General features: G+C 37.0%; 1 protein-coding gene, 1 long non-coding RNA gene and 1 pseudogene across 3 annotated transcripts; 2 read left to right on the forward strand and 1 right to left on the reverse strand.

Moving 5' to 3' along the window:
* The first annotated feature begins 168 nt into the window (after window positions 1–168).
* LOC148185764 (uncharacterized) lies at window positions 169–8,127 on the forward strand (annotated as a pseudogene). Its single transcript, XR_015775677.1, has 6 exons — window positions 169–1,031; window positions 2,928–3,188; window positions 4,160–4,402; window positions 4,504–4,644; window positions 5,704–5,769; window positions 7,333–8,127. The product of XR_015775677.1 is annotated as an uncharacterized LOC148185764 (transcript).
* LOC121938784 (uncharacterized) lies at window positions 8,053–18,347 on the reverse strand. Its single transcript, XM_088073537.1, has 6 exons — window positions 18,000–18,347; window positions 14,864–16,042; window positions 13,164–13,421; window positions 12,829–13,089; window positions 11,368–11,517; window positions 8,053–10,553 (listed from the first exon to the last, which is right to left on the reverse strand). The coding sequence occupies exons 2-6, from the start codon at window positions 14,892–14,894 to the stop codon at window positions 10,504–10,506; spliced, it is 750 nt and encodes a 249-aa protein (XP_087929663.1). The 5' UTR covers window positions 14,895–16,042; window positions 18,000–18,347; the 3' UTR covers window positions 8,053–10,503.
* A 567-nt stretch (window positions 18,348–18,914) lies between these two features.
* Window positions 18,915–22,307, forward strand: LOC121940275 (uncharacterized). The gene is made up of 3 exons (XR_015775686.1): window positions 18,915–19,309; window positions 20,806–20,835; window positions 22,199–22,307. It is a non-coding gene; the product is annotated as an uncharacterized LOC121940275 (long non-coding RNA).
* Window positions 22,308–23,982: the final 1,675 nt, after the last annotated feature.

Consider the following 23,982-nt stretch of genomic DNA (forward strand, 5'->3'; position numbering starts at 1 on the left):
AAGTGAATGTGAAAAAAACTCGTGCTAAAAAAAGGTGACACATCTGCTGGTTTCCCCCCCAGAGTTCACACTGTGCACAGAAACACTGTGATTGTCTTTAAACCGAGACTGAAAATAAAATGAGGCTGCAGATAAATACTGTGACTCTGAGATAAAAGGTTTAATACACGAGGAAAAGGGCCACAAGCTGCAAGAAATTAGAAGATTTAGAAAAATAATTTTTAAACTGGTACGGTGAAAATGTATAGAAAGAGAAAAGAGACAGAGAAACTCGGTAATTATTAAAATTATATATTTAAAATTATTGTACAGAATTCTGATCATTTTTAAGCACTTTTACCAGGTTTTGTTTACATTTTAAAATTTTCTTTAATTGTATTTTTTGCTTGTATTTTATTTGACAAAAGTTTTCTTTTGTTTTTTTCTTCACCAATGTCTTTGGAAATTTTCTTTGTCATATTTTGTGCTAATTTGGGGGTGATTTCTTCATAAGATGCTCTTTGTATTTTCTGCTCAGGTTTCAGAGTTTAACAGCAAACTTACTTCACTCTGAGAAGAAATGTGTAGGTTTCATTTTTTTTTTAATCGAGGGAAAAACGGGGGAAAACTATATGTAATAAAATAAAAATAGATAAAAATAATATCATTTTTGCTCTATTTTTCATTTATTACAACCACATGTATATAGCACACACATCAATCTGCTTTGTATTTTAGCTATTTGCCTTTCAGGCTGACTCTTGAAATTTTGCACGTTTCACCATTGTGCAAAAATCTCGACATCAGCAGAAAAGATTTAGCCGACACATCAGCACGACCCTTTGAAACCAAATACATATTCCAGGTCATCTGAAGAGCAAAATCGTGCCAAAATGGGGTCGCAGCTTTGTGACATTTAAGGTGTTAAGAGCAGATGTGGCAACAGGATGCTGTCGCCTCTGTGAGATACAAGCAGCCTCCTGTCTGTGAGCCCGTCAGTCGCCTGCAGCAGCCAGGCGGCATGGACATCACAGCTCTGTGCGCCGTCGTGGGTGAGTCCTGAGTCTAAATTCTTAAAACTGTTAACTGCATTTTGTTCCTGAGCAGAAATCAATGTTAATATTTCAATATCAGACTGAAAACGTCCTGCTGAATCTTCTCTGTGGGCAGATTCAAAAATAAAACCTGAACTCTGATAATTAACAACTAAGCATCTCTCAGTGTCTGCAAAAAAAAAAAACAGTAAAAGTTATGCAATTCAAGCAATTAATACAAATACTTTTTAGTATTAGTATCATGCATATTTTTAGTATCATGCATAATTTTTAATTGATTTTTTATTGATTTTGAAGCACAGTGCTCCTCACATTCTCAGAGATATCTCAGATTGAAAACAAACAAAAAATTGTTTTAAAAATGTAAAAATAATTGTAATAATAGTAATCAGAAAAATTACAATAATTACAATAATGAAAATAAAGACAAAATTGAGAAAGAAAACACCATCTACACCAAAAAAAGACAGATACATTATTTAATATTTTATTCACTAACCCTAACCCTTATCAAAAAATAAAATTATAAATAAATGTATTAGTAAATTACTGCTACTTCTACATCTAGATAAATAAATAAAATAAATAACGAGAAAATAAAGGAAAAAACACCAGATATATTAAGAAAGGTGACAAAGTTCTGTCAAATAGACCACCATCCACCTGCACTTGATGCACATTTTTAATCTCTTTATATTTTGACTTTTTCCCAGATCGCACTGCAGCTGCTGCAACAATCTCTCGAGATAAGAATAAATCTTTTGATCTTAAAATTGCATTACTTTGCATTTGTGCACAAGCAGTTACAGAAACTACCAAACAAATACTAAATAATGACTTCTATGTTCACACAAAGTGTGCACAAGGCTCAGAGGACTAAAACAAAAGCCAGATACTGATCTTTCGCACAATGCGGTTTTATTGTTGTTTGTTTGTAGGTGAAATGTGAAGCTTTTCATGTCCTGCAGCTGCAGATGATCTCAGCTTTGGTTCTGCATTTTGGAGAAATGCATTATAGACAAAGAGTTAAATTGTTTTTTTATTGAATGAAAAAAACCTTAAAAAACGGTTACTGTTGTTGTTTATTGACGCCTGCAGAGAGGCCATGATTATTATTCTAAAAAACATCCGTAGTGAAACAAGGAAGCATGAGGTGTCCACATGCCAGCCACATATTCATCCTCTTAGAGCTCTGCAAGAATTTAACCCTTTCTACCTGCAGCAATTCGGCTTGATTTCTTTTAAAAAACATGCGAGAAAGTCAATGAAAAGACCAAAAGACCAAGAAATTCACAAGTAAAAGAAAATTACCTGAAAATTAGTTTAAAAAAGGAAGAAGGAAAAAATGATAAAAGTAAAAACAAAGAAACAAACAAAAAACCTGCACGCAAAGCAATGACCTGGAAAGGGTCTTTAAAAATGATTTAAAAATCTATAACATAGATTTAAATATTTAATAGATACATATAGTAAAAGATAGATAGTTAAATATAGTTTTGCATTTATTCCTTTCAGTTTTTTCCCTAGACAATTGTCTATAGATTTTCTTTTGTTCTTTGTTTTTTTTCTTGATTTGTTTCCTGAGCTGTTTTATTTCCAAAGCTTCTCTCTTTTGTCCCTACATTTTTTCTTTTTTTTCCACCAGACATGTTTCCCAAGTTTCTGCTCTCCTTTTAAAATGAATTTTCAGGTTATTTTCTTGTCATCTTTTACCAATTTCTGCCAACTTTCCCATTGCCTTTTCCCACATTTGTGAAATGAATGAAACCTTTTTGCTCATGTCTCAAAGGTTTAAATACTTGTGGAAGGCGTCTAAATGCAGCATAAGAAAAAAGAGGTTTCGAAGAGTTAAAGGTGTTTTTATGATAAAAAAAAAATCTGTGTTTCTTGCAGCCTCTCTGAGAGTCGTCCCCGACAGATCCCAGTTCTTCCAGTACGAGTCGGTCTCTCTGAGCTGTGAGTATCAGGGAAACTCTTCTGACTGGACGATCAAGAGGAACACATCCCAAAAAACAGACCGAGAGCATTCAGCACCCTGGATCAGAAATGAATCCCGACGCTCCATTGACGACCTTTACCCTTTGGATTCTGGGATGTACTGGTGCGAGTCTGCAGCAGGAGAGTGCAGCAACACCGTCGACATCTTTGTGAACGGTGGGTTCAAACAAAAAGACGAGCTGTAGTTTCTTAGAGGAGGAAAAGAAAAACGTTTGCCAAAAAGACTTCTCTCCATAGATTTACATTGTTAAAGGTATGTCTGCAAATTAGTGGACGTACATCATCTTTATCGTTTTTGTTGCCACTGGATGAACGAACTTTCCCTGACGTTCTTCACTGTCTCTTGTAGCCTGTGGACTGACTTCCACAGCGGTCACAAAAAACGAGGATTTTCTTGAAAGTTTTACAGAACCTATAAATTGCTCTTAAATTGCAAAATTCACAAATAGCGGCGAGCGAGCTTAAGACAGAGCGATTGCTTCCAGATACCGCCAGCTCTCGTTGGTGCTGTGCGAGTGCACATACGTGAACGTGGCTCAGAGCTCAGGCTACAAAAAGGCTCAAAGCATCACGCCTGCGATGTTTTTCAAAACAACTTGGCATGTTGGGGCTTCAGGATACTTGGATTACTTTGGTCAAGCAGTATTGAGACATTTTGTGGTTTTATTATGTGTTTTTTTAACGTTTGAATCCTGGTCACGACTTGCTTTAATTGTTTGGGAGATGACGCCTTTTCGCTGTGAAACTCCAGCAGTATTTTGTGGACTGTAAAGCTTCACTCGACTTTCCATCGGCATGAAGCTGAGAAGATAATGACTGAATTTTCATTTTTGGGTGAACTCCTTGCTTATGTGCCTGCTCCATTGGCCCAGTGATGCTTAAGACCTGGGTGCCTTTACACCTGGAAGTTGAGCTTTTTTGGCTTCATGCACCATTGAGCAGAATAGGAATGAGCTGGCCCCGCCTCCAACGCTATATCCAGTTCTCTTTAGACATCCATGGTTGGCCCCAGAGAGTCGTCACGCTAAAAGCCATTAGGATCAGAGATATAATGCACGCAGAAGCAAAAAAAGTCTGAAAGGTTGAGAGGAGAAAACAATAAATCTCCTTGTGTTTGTGTCCCTCAGCTGGTCCAGTGATCCTGGACAGTCCTGTCCTTCCTGTGACGGAGGGGGACGCCGTCACTCTGAGCTGCAGAACCAAGACGACGTTCTCTAATCTCACTGCTGTCTTCTATAAAGACGGCGTCCTCATCGGGAGCAGCTCTACAGGAAACATGACCCTCCGCAGAGTTTCGAAATCTGATGAAGGACTCTACAAGTGCAGCGTCTCCGGAACAGACTCTCCGGACAGCTGGCTGACTGTCTCCGGTGAGAATCAGAGCCAGTTCACAGATTTCTGCAGCGCCTGCACACACAGAACCATTAGTTTGTTTGCTTTGAGGCCAAACTGTGCTATTTCTGTTTCGAAGCAGGTCGTCCTGACTCGCCGCCTGCTGACTCGCCGCCTGACTCCCCCATCACACGCATTCTACTTCCTGTGGTGGGCGGCTGCCTCTCGCTGGTCTCGCTGGTCTGTGTGATGCTGCTCTGCCTCTGGAGGAGCCACAAAGGTCAGCCTGTTTTCATGTCGACTCGATAACATTTTGCATCCTGCTGCTTCAGCTTCTGTCAAGGAGGTTGCGCACTCAAAGTGCTGATTTTAATTTAATTTAATTTAATTTAATTTAATTTAATTTAATTTAATTTAATTTAATTTAATTTAATTTAATTTAATTATTTTCACAATAATGGCACAACAAAAGTACAACAAAAGATTAGAAACTTAAGATGGCACTTAAGATGTCTCACCTAAATAAACAACGCATAAACAGACATGAAGACAAAACAAATAAAATCAGAAAATAAAAATAAAAGTCAGAAAAATAAATTAAAAAAATTCTAAGAAATTAAACGTTATTATCATTATTATTATTATTATTATTATTAACATCATTATTATTATTATTTATAAAATTGATGTATTTTTTTTAACTGAGCCATCTGCATGATAACTCAACTGATTCACACGATTTTAGTTTGAATAGTTGAGTTTCAGGGACAGCATATGTCTCAGTTTAACCCTATGAAACTTGGATCTACGCCTCTTTTCTTGTGCTGACACCTGTCACAAGTATTTAACCCTTTGAAACCTGAGCACATTGGTTATTTAACGAAATAAAAAAAATTGGAAAAGGCAATGAGCAACTCAGTATCAAATGTTCCACAAATTACAAAAAAATAGATTTCGAAACTTCTTTTCAGAAACTTTGGCCCGCCTCACCGTTTAAAGTGAGAAGAGTGCAAAAAATCAAACCCCTAATGGTGAAAATCATTTAAATTAAACATTTTGAAACAATAAAACAGCTGTTTTATTCAAATTTCATGAATGCAAGAACAAGCAAACAAAAAGCTTTTAGTTTTATTATTTTTAAGTTTTGTTTGTATGTTAATGTCAATAAAATCTCAAGTATTGGTAATTTAAAAAAGTTATTTGACAATTTTCTATTTAACCAACTGATGACCATAGAACAAGATTTTCAAGTAGAAAATAAAAAGCCAACATGTAAACTAACATGATGCTATTTCATATATTTATTTTGACACAAAGAAACTTTTTTACAATATTTCAGACGACGCTGATGTGCCGTACACTGACGTTACCATCACAAAGGAAGTGCAGCCAAACAGGATCAGAGGTAAACACACACACACACACACACACACACACACACACACACAAAAATTTAAAAAAAGACTTCATAAAAGTATTAAAACCAGAAATCGCAGAACTGAGGAAACACTACCGTAAGTGAGGAAACACCAGAGGCCGAATAAACCTATGAATACAAGAAAAAAAAGTAAATAAACAGATGAAATAATAAAAGTAATAATAAAATATAAATACTCAAACTGTAAATAAGAGGAAAATGACAAGATAGCAGCACAAAATAAATAATGTTGAAGCGATAAAATGATGAAATGAAGGATTCCCTGAAATGAGGTAGTAAAACTGTAAAACTGATTTATATATATATATATATATATATATATATATATATATATATATATATATATATATATATATATATATATATAAATATAGATATAAATATATATATAGATACAAATGACAAAGTTCAATTAAAAGCTAAACTAAAAAGGTAAATCTTGAGTTTGCTTTTAAAAATGATCAGCCCCTCTCATAAACCTCTTTCTCAAAATGACTGATGCGACAGCTGAGTCAAAATATGTTTAAATAAAAGACCGAAAATCTCACATTTTCAGGTGAGATTTTAAACCATCGGTCCTCAGTTTGACTGTCTCTCTGTGTTTGAGCATCACTCACTTCGCTTATCTGTTATGTGACTTTTGGGTTGCGTGAGTGTTTGTTATTGTCGCCTGGAGACGGAAGTCCCGCCCTCTCACATACGATTTCTATTGGTCCAATTAAATGTCATAAAAAAACAATCACCACGGTAGCCATTCAAATATTTGGCAGGAGGTCACAGCTCCACCCTGAACTTCAGCACAATGGAAACCTCTTATCACACTGACACAGTTTCTATTTTTAATGCATTAGGACATGAACACGAGTAAAAATAGAAACACTAACAGAGAAGGATAAATATTACGGCTGTAAAACAACCTGCAGCTTAACGAAAATGACAAAAATAAGCAAGAAATTAATAACACGTTAAAAGAAAAATACCTGAAATAAGCAAAAAAAAAAAAAATTTTTAAAAATAAAATAGGAGTAAAATAAATGAATTTAAAGTGAAAAATTAAATAATAATATTTAAATTTAGGTATAGCTCTTTTTTAACCACCAAATATTTTAGATTATTTAAGTTTTATCAAAGTTTTTCCTTTAAATTCATCCTTTTGTGCTACTTTTATATACTCTGGTTTATTTCTTTGCATATTTTACTGTTTACTTAAGTCTGACTCAATTCACAAATTTAACAACTTCTAACTTGACAAAAATCGATACCTTTTCCCCTAAAACCCCAAAATTAAAAACCTATTAAAACCAGCAATGAAGCAAAGTTCTATTTTTTTTTTTACTATTTTACAATATTTACGAAACAAATTAGGACAGAAACAAACAAATTAATGCTGCTGTGCTGATAAATTGAGATTTTTCCAAAAAAGAGACAGATGTCTCTGTTACTAAAAAGGCTTTTTGGTGAAGAGCGCGTTGTGAGCTGCTGTAATCGTTGCTGTGCGTCACGTTAATAATTTGTGTCGTTATTTGACAGATGTGGAAGCTGCACCGACTTTCTACTCAACAGTGAAACCTGCAAACACCTGACAGGAAACAGCAGCATTAATGAGGAAATGTAAATACTGCAAATTCAACAGCTTTAATGGAAAAAATTAAAGTGGATTTTACCGAAAATTGTGAATGTTTTCACATTTTGAGGGGAAGAAACTTTTCAAAGACAGTATTTTATTGTATGTCTTATTTTTTTATTTTTTATTTCATTTTATGGTTTATTTTACATTGTTGTTGATTTCTGCGACAGTATGAAAACATTAAAGTTGCATGAAATAAAATGCATTTTAAAGCACAGAAACACAGAGTCCGCAGAGCCGAGAGGAACTCAGGTTTAACTCAGCATGTCGTTACTGTTTATTTTGTTGACAGAAATATTTTTAGGAGTGCAGTTTCTCTCCACCATTAGCAGCAGAGAGTCTGGGTGTGTTTAATGTGAACTTTGAGCGATGATGAAACCAGTATCTCCTCATTCTCTCACACGCGTCACTTTTCGTTTGACGTCGGCCTCAGGACATCCCTCTCTATGTAAACACACTGAATACACACGATTATACATTTCCACTTGTGTTTAACCTTTGGCCAAATTCCTCTCATAAACATGAGTAAGTTTGCAACAAGTGACACAAAAATATTGGCAAGAAAATAGGAAAAAAAAAAAAAAAAAAAGAAAATTACCTGAGAAGAAGCATCCCAAAATATAAACTTTTTTTAATGTCAGATTCTAAAAATATAATTCTAGTAAGCATAAATAAAGTTTTATTTTAAATTTCTGATATTTTTGTGTGATTAGTGATTTTTCTTGTCCTCTTTTAGTTTCTTGCAAGTTTTGGGACGTAAAATGCAAAGTTGCTTTCTGCCCTTTTTATCTCATGTTTTGTGAACCAGTTTTCATGGTGTTGAAAAGTCTGAATGCAACCAAAAAAAACTGATGTCAGTCCAGTTTTCAAAGGGTTAAAATCTGCTACGTGGTAAAAAATAAACTAATTGTTTTATCTAAAAAAAGTTGAAGTCTAGAGGAAGAAGTTGACTGAATTTGAGAAGAAAAGTTGAATTATTACAGAATTACCTCAACTTTTCTTCTCAAATTCAGTCAACTTAATATTTTAAGTCAGCTCTGGACACTTTTTTTTTTTAAAGTTAAAAACAAATTTTTACAGTGTCAACAAATGAATTTTTTGTTTTATTAAATTTATTTTGTTTAAAGTGTCTTGGAGTCTCCTAACATTACATCAGCGCAGCAGCACGTTGTTGAAAAGTTGCTTAAAATTTCCTAAAAATTCCTGCAAACTTCAGCAGAAACTCCTCTCACCGTCTGCTGAGCTGCACGAACTCAACGCGAACTCTGGAGGAAATACCAGCAGAAAATAAAGCAGTTATGTTCGTCTCGTTTGTACCTGGAGGCCGTTTTTCCTGCAGCGCTCCTGTTAACCCTTTAACACCTGGATCGACAGTCTCGTGCTGCGTTCAGACGCCGTTCACAAGCATTTAAAACCTCTGAAACTGCAGAAGACTGTTTTGATTTCATTCAAAAATCTGGAAAAAAAGAGCAAGAAAACTACAAAAAACAACAAAGTTCTCTACATTTTTAAAATTATGTTACAGCAAAAAAAAAAAAAGAAAAATATGCATTTAAATCAGATTTATTTTTCAGCACTTGCTTGAAAACCTTTTTTTAAGATTTTACTTTTTAGACTTTTTAATTTTTCTTTATTTTACCTTTTTTATTTTACTAATTTCTTACTAATTTTGTAGCAATTACTTGGGGCTCTATTATGTCCATTACAGCTATATTTATAATTTTCTAATTTTTAAAATTATGTTACAGAAAAAAAGTATATTTAATTAAAATGCTACTATTTTAGCACTTTCTTTATTCTTCTTTTTGGTTTATTTTCAGGTGTTTCTTCTATTTATAAATTTGTTTTATTTTTTATTATTTTGACTAATTTCAAGCTAATTTTTTGGCTGTTTCTCGTTAAGTTGGTCCTTGCCCTCTTCTTGTGTTTTTGAAATAATAAATAACAGTTTTCAATGGTTCCTTTGGTGTCACCACGTGGCTCACATTTATGCTTTTTATTGAAATGTTACAAACCGATATATGTTGATATACTAAGATATTAATAATATTAAGTATTAAAACGATACTTTATTTGTAGTTTTTATGATTTTTTTTTTATCTCAGCTGTTTGGAGTCTATATGTAAAGAAGTCATCTTTTTGATGACTCTGAGCTGAACTCTTCACTCCTCGCTGACGTTATATTGTTGTTTTTCCTGAAAAAGTCACCTCACAGAAACGTCAGGCGTGTGAGTGCCGCCTGTTTGATTCACCTCCGTTCACTGAAGCTTTTTCAGTGGTGACGCCTGCTGGACAATAATACTCTCTACAGCAAAAAAACAACTTTCTGAGCCATCGGCTGCTTCATTTTTTAGGTTATGATATTAGATTAGATTGTGATATTAGACTTTTACGAGAGGCAGTGTTGCAAGTACTTAATAAAATAAAACTTTATTTGTCCAGAGGGAAAAAGTTACACAACAAAACATAAAGAGTGCAATGAACGCAAAATATAAGAGTATTAATAAGGTGCATAAACTAAATGCATAGCCATCATATAACGTCATTAATATATCTGATACAAAATGAAGAACTAATCCTAAAATATTCATGATGAAAAAGATAAAAATAATAAAAATAATTTTAAAAAAATTAAAATTAAATTTTAAAAAATTAAAATTAAATTAAAAAAAAATTAAATTACCCTAAAAATTAGCAACTTTTTAGCAATTTTTTAATTAACATTAAAAAAAAACAAAAAACAAACAAGGAAATGACCTGAAAAAAGTGCTAAATTTGTGATAATTTTATAATAATTCTCTCTTTTTCTACATCATTTTTTTTTAAATTTCTTGTCACATTTTACTACTTTCTTTCAATTTTCAGGATATTTTTGCCAAGTTTCTCATTGATTTTTTTCCATTTAAAAAAACAGAAATCAAAGGTTTAAATGCTTGCAAAAGGAAACTGATGCCAGTCTAGGTTTCAAAGGGTTAATAATGTAGGCATAATGTAAGCAAATACAAATTATAAGATGAATAAAATGATATTGCATTATTCCTCATCATATGTTCCAGCATATAATCAATATTTCTTCACTCCAGTACGAGGTCATCAGCTGGTCTCCTTTTCGCGTCAGCTCGTGCTGCACGTGAAACCACGGGAGAGAAAGGGTTAAGTGGAGGGTGCACGGCCTTCCTTCTTTCTACCTGCGGTGCTGCATGGTTGTTGCTATGGCAACCAGCTCTGTTGCTGCTGACTTCTCGTGGTTGCAGCCTTTTTCACGAAGCGAGATTTGTGGTTTAGCCGGCTCATTCTGGGCTCTTTTCATGGTCGATTACCAGGTTTTATAAATACACTTCTCATAAAGTGGCTCATAAAACTACCCACAACAATTAAAGTACAAACTGCAAACTGTAAACAAGTACTTGTACTTTGAGCAGTGGCTTATCAATCTATATATATCTATTTCTCTCTATATATTTAAATCTATATCTAGATATGGACCAGGAAATGACCAAAAATTAGCAAGAAATTAATGAAAAAATAGCAAAAATAAACAAATAAAAAAATAAAGTATAAAACTTCTTTTTTAAATTAAAAAAAAAAAAAATTTGGCAGGCTTGTGAGTTTGGAAGGCAAGTTTCTTTAATAAATAAATAAATAAATAAATAAATAAATAAATAAATAAATAAATAAATAAAAGAAAAGGAAATCACCACATTTTTTGAAGTAAAAAAAAAAATCAAAATATTTTAAAGAAAAAAAAAGTTGATTCTGAAAAAAAATTGACAGAAGTCCATGTTAAGGCCCCAGTGTCCTCAAATTCTAGAAATGCCCAACTTTAAGTACTTATGCATACTTCTACTGCACCACATCTTGAAGGTCAGCTCGGACCCCAACAGAAAATATAATCAACATATTCTGTTATTTTTGCATATTTTCAGAGGTGTTCTTACCTCGAACCATCCTTCGGTACTTGTAAATACACAGCATGAGGATGACGGTGTAGAGGACGAACAGCAGGACGGCGCACAGCAGCCGGTACAGAGTCAGGAGAGGAAGAGGAGGAGGAGGAGGAGGAGGAGTGTCCAGGAGCCGAGCACTCGCTGTGAGGAAGAAAAATCCAAACATGACACAAAATCTCCTGTTTTTATTCCATTTGACAGACAGAATATTGTCCCACTATCCAGTAACACCACCTGACCGTAGACTAACAAGAGGACAAAAGAGGACAAAAGAGCAAGAGAGTCTCCGTCTCGCCTAAATAACAACATTTCAACATATGTTTGGCACCTTTAAGCAGTTTTATTCCTTCATTTACGTAGGCAGGTAGAAATATAGATTGGTATGTAGGTAGATAAAAATATAGGTGGGTAGGCAGAAATAGAGACAGATGTATAGATGTATAGACATATGTATAGGTAGATATATAGATAGATGTATGTATAGACAGATATATAGGTAGATGTATAAATGCATGTATAGATGTATAAGTAGATGTATAGATGTCTAGACAGATAGATGTACAGGTACATGTATAGATAGATGTATGTATAGATGTATAGACAGATGTATTGATAGATGTATAGATGTACTGTATAGACATATGTATAGGTAGACGTATAGATAGATGTATGGATATATAGGCATATGTATCAGTAGATATATAGATAGATGTATGTATAGAGATATGTAGACACATTTATAGGTAGATATATAGATAGATGTATGTATAGATGTATAGACATATGTATAGGTAGATATATAGATAGATGTATGTATAGACAGATGTATAGATGTACGTATAGATGTATAGATGTACGTATAGATGTATAGATGTACGTATAGATGTATAGACAGATGTATAGGTACATGTATAGATAGATGTATAGACATATTTATAGGTAGATGTATAGATAGATGTATGTATAGAGATATGTAGACACATGTATAGGTAGATATATAGATAGATGTATGTATAGACAGATGTATATTTGTGTGTATAGACAGATAGATGTATAGACATATGTATAGGTACATGTATAGATAGATGTATGTATAGATGTATAGACAGATGTATAGATGTACTGTATAGACATATGTATAGGTACATGTATAGATAGATGTATGTATAGAGACATGTATAGGTAGATATATCTATATATCTACCTATACATATGTCTATACATACATCTATCTATAGATAGATGTATGTATAGACATATGTATAGGTAGATGTATAGATAGATGTATGTATAGACAGATGTATAGATGTACTGTATAGACAGATCTATAGGTAGATCTATAGGTAGATGTATACATGCACGTATAGATGTATAGGTAGATGTATTGATGTATGCATAGATGTATAGATAGGTGCATATAGAAAGGATATATAATGAAGCAGAAGTGGTGACCTGTCACACTCAGCCAGCTCTGCGGGGACCGTCCTTTCTTCGGGTGCTCACAGCTGTAGAGTCCCTCCTGGCTCTCGGTCACCGCTCGGAGGACCATCTTCCCTTCAGGCTCAGTACCGATGAAAACGTTGTTTTTGTAGAAGGTAACACTGAAACCTGACGTAGATTTATCGTCGTCCTCTTCTTTGTAGGAACATTTGAGCGTCACCTGATCTCCCTCCGCCACAGGAAGCGCAGGGACCTCCAGGATCACCGCACCAACTGGAATAAAGACATTTATGTGTTTTATTCATCATTCGTGGAGTTTGCAAAGATCTGAGCGTGTTTTGTGTTACCGGCCACTGTGATGTTCAGGGTGCTGCTGCAGCCCCCCCGCGGGTTCTCGCACCAGTACACTCCGTTGTCTGCCTGGTAGGCGTCCTCGATGGTGCAGGAGGACTCGCCTGGGATCCCCCAGCCAAACTTGCACACCTCATTGGTTGTGGAGGAGGTGTTTCTCCTCACCGTCCAGCCGCTGGAGTTTGCTACACAGCTCAGAGAGATCACTTCATATTTAAAGAACTGAGATCTGTCGGGAGTGACGCTCAGTGTGGCTGCAGGGGGAATTTAGAATAAAAATTCTTCAGGATTTATATTTGTGAACTAAGATGTTGGTGTGCACAGCTGATCTCATGTTTTAGACGCAGGTATTGTTCATCTCTGATGAAATGATTCCAGGAAAAGAGCAACTCAAAGTGAGAAACCTACAGAGAATAACCACAAACTCTGCATCATTGTTAACCGCACTCAGCCCATTGTTTTAGTTCATAGCACTTTATTAACCCTTCGAGACTATCTGACACATTTTATGTGCTTTATTCCAGCAGGTTTTTGTCATGATGCCACTATGTTTTTAGATGGAAAACAAACAAACAACAGCAAAAATAAAATAAAATAAATAAATAAAAAGAAAAAATATTAATTATTTTCAATATACTACATGCAAAGTGGATTTTTTGGATCATTCCAGTGTGGGATATGTCTTAAAAGCCAACTTAAGACCCACCTTTTTTAAAATTATTATTATTATTTTTTACCATTTTGATTTGGCTTTTAACTGAACTTTATTTATTCAATGCATATTTATTTGTATACTTTAGTCTGTTTTATAGTTTTACTACTTTTTGTATGATTTTATCATTTTTAACATATTTATTCATTATTTTACTTCCTATTTTACTTTATTTAACTTTATTTTTTTCATTATGTTTTTTACCTGCTGTCTACTTTGCGTTTCCTCATTTATGGTATGGTCGCCTCAGTTCCTGGTTTTATCGAGTACAATTTCTTTTTGTGTCTACTATTCACATTATGTTTTTCGCTTGTGTGTCGGTGGATGTTTGTTTCTTATTTGGGGGGGCAGAATGACACCCAGAAATAATACAAGTCCTGTTTTTCTGCTCTGATGGCTGTGGGATCAAAAATGTCAGTTTGAATGGGTTTCAATGGAGCATTTTTGGACCTGAACAGTCTGAATGTAACTATTTAGTTTCCACAGTGTATTTGAGACTTATTGTAGGAGCTGAGCTGCAAATTCACTGATTACACTCAAATACACAATCTGGACTACATTTAGGACACATGCATCAACACACACACAGTTATCACAACAGGAAGGAGGAAAGAGACTAAAATGAACCGAACAGCCCCCGTCAGCTGGAGAATGCATCGCCACAGAGCTAAAAACAGGTTTGTTTTCCTGACTGTTTAGAGATTTGTTGTTCTCACAGGACAGCCGTGCTACAAACACATGATGCATCGCTGTACATTAATCTACACACCAGCATATAAAGCAGTTTAAAAATGAAAAAATGCAGCAGGAAAACAGTGATGGGGAGCAGCTTACGGCATAATCAGCACTTTCACCTTAGGTACTTTAAATACATTAAGTTGATCATACATATTTACATTTAAAAAGGGTCTGAATACTTCATCCACCATCACGTTGTTCAGTTTGTAAGGAAATTTTTTTGGAAAAAAAAGTGAAATGACTTGCCGAGCATGAGGCAGAGTGACGTGATCTCCATCGTATGTCAATGCCAGTCTGCAGCTGGTAGGTTTTGCACTGTAGTCGACCACATCCTCATCACACAGGATGTCATGCAGGTCACTGCTGAACAACATCTGCAATGAAGTGGCACACTCTGCAGGCTTTCTAGAGCTGTAAGCATTTATTCATTTACACAAACATAATCTCAGGTGTTGTCATCTCATCCTCCTGTCAGTGATCATTCGTGGAGGACGTTTTCAGATCTTAACATTACAGAGCCAGAAAGTTGCTTCAAAGTGAAAAAATACCCCACTGAGACACAAATTTACCCTTCAGAGATACAAAAACACCCTAAAGAGACAGAAAATTACTTCAAAGACAAAACTTACTCCAAAGAGACCTTCAGAGATACTTTACCTGAATGACACTCAAAATTACCTCAATGAGACACAAAGTCACTCTGAAGAGACAAAAAATGTCTTAAAAGTGAAAAGAAAATGCCTTAAAAAGACACAAAATTACTTTGAAGAGACACACAATTACTTCAGTGACACAATATTACCTCAAAGAGACATAAAATTACTCTAAAGAATTAGACTTACCTCAAAGGAAAACAACATTACCCTTAAGAGACATAAAAGTGCTTGAAAGAGTTCAAAATACTGTAATAATTAAAGATTTAAGATAGCATAAAGCTGCCACCACCTTTCCATAGACAGAGGGTGACCCTCCCCCTATTTCCTCACTACACTCCTCCCTCCCCTAACGAAGAGGACTCGTCCTCGAGTCAACATGTCACATCATAATCACCCAACCAAACAGGTGCCCTCCGCTCACGCACAGGACGTCCTCCCCGTGCAGAGCCACACCGAGGGCCCCTCTCTCCAGGCGGAAGCGATTGTGTCCTGTGATGTCCTTCCAAGGTCCCCGTAGCATCCACCTCTCCATCGCAGTCATCTGTTGCTCGACCATGTTCTTTGCCTCCAGAGGTTTCGTCGCTCGTCGCCGCAGCACTCAAGCTCTGCAAAGATCCTGCTGCTCCTTGCTCGTCTCCGTTCGCTACCGATTGTGGAAGGGGCGTGTCACAATCCAGTGGAGGTGATGGCCGGTGCAGGGGAGCATCAGCAGGACTCCCTTCTCCCTGGCCTGAGCCTGATTCGCCATCATCATGGGTTAGTGACGGCCCTGGGCAGGAAGCAACATAAGGTTTAAGGCGGTTGAAATGCACCACAGTCTCTGGTTCTCCCCCTACTGGTGTCACCCGATACAACACTTCTGTGACCCTTTCTACAACCTTAAAAGGGCCCTTAAAGCGTCTCTGAAGCTTGGGGCATAGTCCTCTCCTCCTGGTCTTATCTAGAACCCATACAAGCTCCCCTTCAGAATAATACTGAAAGTTTACCCTAAAATCGAAATGAGTCTTTTGTTGGCTGGAAGCTTTAGCCTGATGCTTCTTTACTGCCCCCACTACAGTGGACAATGTCTCCACTAAATGACTGACATAAGCACTAACTGAAGGAAATTCCTCCCCAGTTCTCACATCTAACATTACATCCACTGGGGGGACCATCTCTCCATCTATCCTCCTTTCTACAAAAGCAACCCTGCTCCATTCGTCACTGACAAGGCTCTAAACATCTAGTCATGGCTACCTTCAGCAAGGCATAGTTGCCTTTGGCTTCACCAGAAACTCCATTATACATCTCACGCGCGTGGCCCGAAAGCAACAAGGACATGAATTTCAATTTAACAGATTCATCCCAGCCATTTACATTAGCAGCTAACTCAAATTGCTCTACCCAATCAGACCATTCCCGCCCCACCCCAGTAAAAACTTCAGGCATGAACACTGGACGAGGGATTGAACTGACCTGAGGGGGTGCTATTGGGGCAGCTGTGCTACCTGAAGGGTTACTCTCACCGGCGCTCCTTTCCTGTAGCCCTGATTGGGATAAAATGTTCTCTGCCTCTGACATTTTTATTTATTGTATCCCACCGCTGCCACCAGTGTAATAATTGCTGGTAGTTAAAGATTTAAGATAGCATAAAGCTGCCACCACCTTTGTAAATCCGGTCTGATCCGGCGTCAGAGGCAAGAGAACATACACCCCAAAGGCTAGGAATATAATACACAAATAACCTTTATTAGGATCACAAATTCATAAAAGCTGCGAGACAACCCCACACAGGAATCCCCATAGAGTCAACCACTAAATAATTTGACAGCCCTCCCAAACCCTTAATACACAACACTGCAGGTGAATTAAGATAACTTTGCTCACACCTTACACAGATCACTGCACACAGCACAGCAAACAGCACTCTGCACACTCCTAAAACACTATCAGGAAGCACAGCACCCAATATGGACGGCTCCAAACTGTAGGGAGGTCAAACCCACTCCAAACAATAGGGGGAGGCAGAGGGCCGACAGAGTCACAGATACTGCCCCTAAAATGGGGCCCCGGCAGGGTGTCACGTCACTAAAATCTACCATTAGCACAATAATAAATACACTATAACAAACTCTGAAACATCACGTAACATTAGAAATTAACGGTTAAACTTATCTCGCCGGCCTGGCGACGACACCCCCCCATGGGGTGTCAGTCTTGGATCCTCCCGTGGAGTCAGGAAGCGCACATGGGAAGAAACAGTCAAACAGCCAGGAGGCCAAAGCAGTGACGGAGGACAACCTGCCCGCAGCGGCTGAACGGCGTCAAGCGTTTGTTGGGCAGGAAGGTTGCTGATCCGCCCAACGCTGCACAGGCACCTTCTACTCCCCGGTCCCTCGCTACCTAAAGGAGGCATCCAGCCTCCCCTCCTAACACAGGAACACTAAAAGTAGCGAGCAGCACCCTCCCGCCACGGTGCCGCAGCCACGGACAAGAGTTCAGTCTTTCTCACGCGCCGTTCTCCCGGACTCTGCCCACCTTTGAGTCAGTGTGCTCCCTCCCCCACCTGAGCACAGGTGACCGTCATCAGGTATGTGGGAATCCCTCTCCACACTCCTCCATAGGCAGAGGGTGACCCTCCCCCTATTTCCTCACTACAATACTGATAAGACTACAAAACAAATGAACAAAAACAGGCAGAAAAACCAAAAGGACACAAACAGAAAACATATCAAACTACACTGTACCTTGTTCCCATGGCAGCTGGGTGCTTTACTCTATTTAGTCTGCCAGAAAAAGATTTAGTATGACCAGTACCGGTTCACCCAATACGCACACTACGCGTGTTGCGTTGGGCCCCGCATAGGGCCCCGTGGAAAAAAAAAACAACATGACGACGTCACCGTCCGTCGCGCGCGTGTCCCACATTCCGCATCAGCCTAGCAAGAAAGCGTTAACACGCCACGATCATTGACTGTATAAGGCCACGATGAAGCGGAGTTATCCCTCCGGAAATGAAAAAAGGAGGAAGAAACAACATGAGAATGAACTGCGGGGACAGCAGTCAGGTAACTCTGTGTTTGACCTACATGAACAGGGCACTGAGCCCTGGGTGAACCCCGGTCTCTGTGTGCATCTTGTTGGCTTCTATAATTTTAGTTGTAGTGTAGTTACAACTGCATTTAGACAAAATGGAAAATAATGGATAAATATTGACTAAGATTGAATTTTGTTTGCTTGGATAGCCCACAGGCAAAAATCGATGCAGATATCTTAGTAAATAAATAACATTTGTGAAATATTATGACAATGGTGCTAAATAAATAATAATTATATAGTAAATAATAATATAAATCTGGAGGAACTCTATCCTAACCTTTGGACAGCCCTGAGAATTGCTGTCACTCTGCCTGTGACAGTTGCCTCAGCTGAGAGGAGCTTCAGCAAGTTAGAAATGATCAAGAACTATCTGAGATCTTCCATGTCCCGGGAACGTCTGAGTGGTTTGGCCATCATGAGCATCAACCATGATGTGGGGAAGCAAATATCATATGAAGACATCATTGATGATTTTGCATCAAGGAAGTGCAGGAAGGGACACTTTTAATGGTGAGTTATTTCAAACATTACATACATGCATAATACTGTATGATTATTTGTTTACACATTTAGTTTGATTTGATTTGTTCTGATTTGGTCTGAATTTATTCGTAGTTAGACCAACAGGTGGCGACAGTGCAATATGTTTAAAGTGGAAGCGCTGGGTGTCAAGTGCGACTTGAACATTTTTGTTAGAAGTTAGAAGGGCCCTCTGCAGACAACCGTACACACAGTCACATCTAAGTGCAATTTAGAGCTGCATGTCTTTGGACTGTGGGAGGAAACTCCCAAAGGAGAAAGCGACTGAAGGCGAAAACGAAAGTAACTGACTGTTGACGCGGTTTTACACAGCTCGGTTTGATCCATCAAAAGACTGGAAATAATCCCGATGATAGAGGATCCATGTTTACACGCCTGCTGTTCATTGTCTCCATTCTCGTTGTGGGAGTAAATGAAGGTAATTTAATTCATTTTTTATTTTTATATTTATTTTTAGTTTTTTAAACGCACTAATGATAAACACAATCAAGACAGAATGAAAGATGCGTTAACGGCTGAATGTCTGATTCCCTTGTCCTGAGCTCTGCTCTCCAGTATTCAGGTGTTTTTTTTGCTCATCGTGAATGTTTGTGTAGTCAGGCTTTTCCAGTGTTTACCGCCACCACTGATGCATAGAAATGGGCATTTTTCTTTTCCTATATAGATTTCTGAATCATATTGTATTGTAAAATAATGCATCGTATCTCTCTTAATTAGCTCATATAAAAATTCTGCTAATAATAATAACCTTGTTTAAATAGCACCTTTAAAAACAGTGTCATGATAAACAAAGCATGTTATTGTTCTTGTGCCGCTAACCATGTACAGTCACATGTATCATATAACTGTTAAAACAGAAGTAGTTATTAATGTTATTTAATTTCACCTCTCTATATGAAAATCCAAAAGTATTAGATCCTTTGTCATCATATCTCAACAATAACAGCTTTTTCAAAACGTTACCAAATAGATCTGTTTAAAACAAAAGAGAGAAAATGTGTCATTCAAACAACAAATAAAGGTTTGGATGGACACTTGGCTACACTTTTATTAAGGTCCGTGTTCTGTGTGAAAACTTCACAAAGTAATGTCACAGTTAGGACCAGCTGCTGTTCAGCTGTTCACCTTTTAATAGGTATTTAATATTCAAAAACAAAGTGTTCAATGTTGCTGCAACAGAAATTCTAAAGATAATGTTTGTTTCTCCTCAGGACAGAATAATGTCGCTGACTCACAGAAAACCGTTGTGGTAAAGGCCGGGGAAAACGCCACTCTGCCATGCCAGATGCCAAACACGATTAAAACAGTGAATTGGACCCGAAATAATAAAATTGTGCACCTCTATCGAAGCAATGGTGACTATCTAGTTCAACAGGACAAACACTTCAAAGGCAGAACATCACTTTCCAAACTCAGCGGAAATTGTTCACTAATGATTAAAAACACGAATCAACTGGATGAAGGAAATTACACCTGCCATGTTCGTAATTTGTCACGCACTGACAAGTTCAACATTACTCTCATTGTTAGTAAGTATATCTAACTTAACCCTTCGAAACCTGGAGCAACATCACCTCCCTTGCGGTGCTTTTAGATCCTTTCACAAATATTTGAACCTTTGAACCCTGAGTGAGTTCATACAATTTCTGTTAAAAACATGGGAAAAAGGCAATGAGCAATATAGCAAAAAAATATCTACTTTAGACTAAGAGCTTGAGATTTAGAAAACTAATGTTGAGCTAAATATCACAATTACATTTTGAAATTATGTTACAGAATTATTAAACACTTTTTTTTTCTTTTTTTAGGTAATGCCCTTTTTATTTTATTTATTTTTTTATTACTTTGCCCCCAACCACCCCCGTGTTCCTGCGCTTTAAAACAACTAACACAAAATGACTGTTTATTTTTCAGTGAAGGAAAGCGACAAAGGAGATCAGACTGGTAAGTAAATACCTTGAGTTATTTATTCCCAAACCCAGCAGTTAATCTTCCTTTCATACAGAATTTCATGCAATATGATATTGTTGATATATTATATATATTGTTATAGGATTCTTTTTTTGATAAATAAAAACACGTGCTGTCCCCTGTGGTCTGAGATGACATAAGTTCATTATGTGTCATACTGCCTTTCTGACCATTCAGATTTCCCCTTACTGCTTTTAAGTTTAAGACATTATTTAACAGTGTTTTAAATGTAATTTAATTTAATTTTTCAAAACCCGTCTTCTCTAAAGCATTTTATTATGGATTTCTTGCTCTGATTTGCTTTTGTTCTTTAACAGTTTTAGTTTATCTTTCATTTAAAGCGACTATAATTTATTTTATGGCAATATATCAAATGGCAATGTGAAAACAAAGTGAAAAGGGTCTCTGGTAGTGTTGAACCTCCAGAGAATGATCGGCTAAATCGGCTTTATTGGCTGAATTGTAATTTTTTCGGTCAGTTGAGAACACTAGTTGCAAATTCCAGCCGCTGCTTAGGCACAAAAAAAGGGTGCTCACTGACCTCAAGGTGGCGCTGTAACAATCAAGTTTATGTTTTTGGCAGATCCAGAGACAGACCCACCTCTCTATCTCTCAAACTCCAAACCAAAATCCCATCAAACGGTAAAACTAGGCAGTTCTGATCGTAAATATTTCAGGACTCTGTCACCGAGTTCTCTGTTTCTCGCCTTAAATGTTTTCAGAAACATGTTTTAGCATTACGTTTAACTGAAATATGAGATTGTTTTTACCTGGCCAGCCACCATTGTTTCGCATGTACAACTTCTTATTGCGTCACACCCCAGCAGCATCATTATTGGTCTGGTGTGGCGCAGTGCATTCTGGGAGTTGTAGGTTTTCTACCTTTTGAGCAAACAGAAATGCCACAGTCCTTTTTTCTTTGTTTGCTCTGGTCATGTAACACCATTTCCAAAACTATTTGTGTCTTACACCTGCAGAGACAGACCCGTTTAATTAAAAGTCAGTCATTACAGCATTAATATACGTCTTTGATCCTCAGCCATGTAAAATAATACGGAAGTTGGAGAGGGCGCATGGCATATCAACATTTTTTTTTTTCTGCCACGCCTGCTCTTTGGTCAGTGGATCAGTTTTAAATATTGTAACGGAGGAATAGTAAAAACAAAGAGAGCCACACTGAGGTTTTATTTGACACGTTTTTGTGCTTCCTCGTCCGGCCAAATGCATTCAGGGATAGGCGGCAGGACTGCTAGAGAAAATGGATGTACGAGCAGATCAGTACAATATTAGAAGTCTGCAGTTAAGCCGCAATGTTAAACTTCTCTCATTCTTTCAGGGGGTGATAACAGCCCGATCAATGGCTCTGGTAATCCCACATACCCCCCTCCTACTGACCACACGATCCGCATCATCGTCGCTGTCTTTCTTGCCCTTGGGTTCTTGCTTTGATCTCTTGTCTCATCTGGAAATACCGGCGGTGCAGTAAGTCATACATTTCTCAATGTTTTTATAATTGATTGTATTCTGTTTACTTTCCCAAACTTTGATGGCCTGGTGTCGCACTCAGGCAACTAACTACATTTTTGGACTTTACACTGCCACTTTAATTTATGTTTCATTAAAAAAAACCTGACATGTCTGTGTCCAAAAAAATGAGGGGCTGAAGTGGGTTTAGCGTTTAGTTTGGGAATGAAGCGGTCCTCAGAGTCAGAACTGCATGGGGTGCATTGCCACCACCTGGCAAGATGAGTATAACTTTAAATATTAAATATATGCATATGCATCAACATGTAAATCAGCATTTTTGGTTGTTTTAAGACTTATTACTTGACATCAGTTTTCTGCTGCTGCGGTCAGATTCCTTTAACAAGCTATTGGTCCCTTAAAACCCGCTATCTTAAATCTTAGACATCCTGTTAGGCTAAAAATAATTTAAAAATCTTTAAATTTACATGAGTAAAAACCAACATGTATTAACTGCACACAGGTCTTTGACCCCACGTTTTGACCTTGAAGAAGTCTGATGTGATTGAAACATTCTGCTTTGATTTTTTTAGGGATTCACTACTCTCTCCTTATCGTCTCACAGATAGACAACCGGACAACCAAAACGCGAATGAGGGGAAGACAGTGGTGCAAGAGGCTTTACTCTTCAAATCCACGACAACAAGCGAAAAGCACTGCGAAAGTGTAGAAACAACCTTCTAGCTCTAATGAATTCATATTTATTCATATAATTTTGTTTTTTTGAGGTTTTTATTTACAAAATTCGGTGTTTCTGTTAACGCAGGTCAGATGCAGAGCTAAAGGTTTAACACTGAATTGCTGGAGTGCACCATGTAACAGCACAACGGTACTGCAGTGTGTGAGTTTGTTTAAGCTTCGTCACAGGTGTCTGATGTTAAAAACACTTTTGGGAGGTTGGAAGACTAGAAAAGTGCTTTGCAAGTGTAAGTCTGTTTACCATTTAGTTAATGTGAACAACAAGAGGAAATGTTATGAGACTATCAACAAGCAATACCCTGAACTGGATTCAAAATAATGACGTCTGGTACTTTATTTAGCACTGACTCGTAATAGGTCATAATTATACACATATGCAACGCTGTGCAATAATAGTTATAAATGATGTCTGAACCATTGAACCATTGAGTAATTAAACCCCAGAGTTTATGCTGATACTGCCTTTTTACACAGATATTCAAAAATTGCCTCAAAAAGCAGCACCATGTGGGAGGAGCTGGGAGGAGGGGCCAAGAAACGCTGAGGTTTTGTTGGTGACAAAAGCTGCTGCCGGGATCTAGACCTGAATCCATCAATACTAAACACCTTTTTATACACTGTTTGGTGCTTTGGGGGTTTAGGTACTCTAACTATTGATTACTCTGAAGTAATTATTGATAACTATAATGGAAGTACTTTCCTAATTTGTATTAACGCTTTATATTTTTTATAGATTTATATCGTCTTTTTCTTTTCTCTTCTTTTTCTCTTTATTTCTATTATCTGTTCAATCACTCATTTAAATAAATGGTTTTAAGAAAATTTTAGTCGTTTTAAGTGTATTTCTGTCTTAAAATATATACATTTGGGTTCTTCCAGTCAGGCACAGCCTTTCAC

The sequence above is a fragment of the Plectropomus leopardus genome, chromosome 23 (genome assembly GCF_026936395.1).
Source record: "Plectropomus leopardus strain MGB_pleo_1.0 chromosome 23, ASM2693639v1, whole genome shotgun sequence".
Classification (NCBI taxonomy): Eukaryota; Metazoa; Chordata; class Actinopteri; order Perciformes; family Serranidae; genus Plectropomus; species Plectropomus leopardus.

Coding starts and splice junctions, on each gene's coding strand:
- LOC121938784 (XM_088073537.1), bottom strand. CDS start 14,894: ATGGAGATCACGTCACTCTGCCTCATGCTCG. Junction 13,090..13,163: donor CCTGAACATCACAGTGGCCG/GTAACACAAAAC, acceptor TCTTTATTCCAG/TTGGTGCGGTGATCCTGGAG. Junction 10,554..11,367: donor GTACCGAAGGATGGTTCGAG/GTAAGAACACCT, acceptor TTTCACGTGCAG/CACGAGCTGACGCGAAAAGG.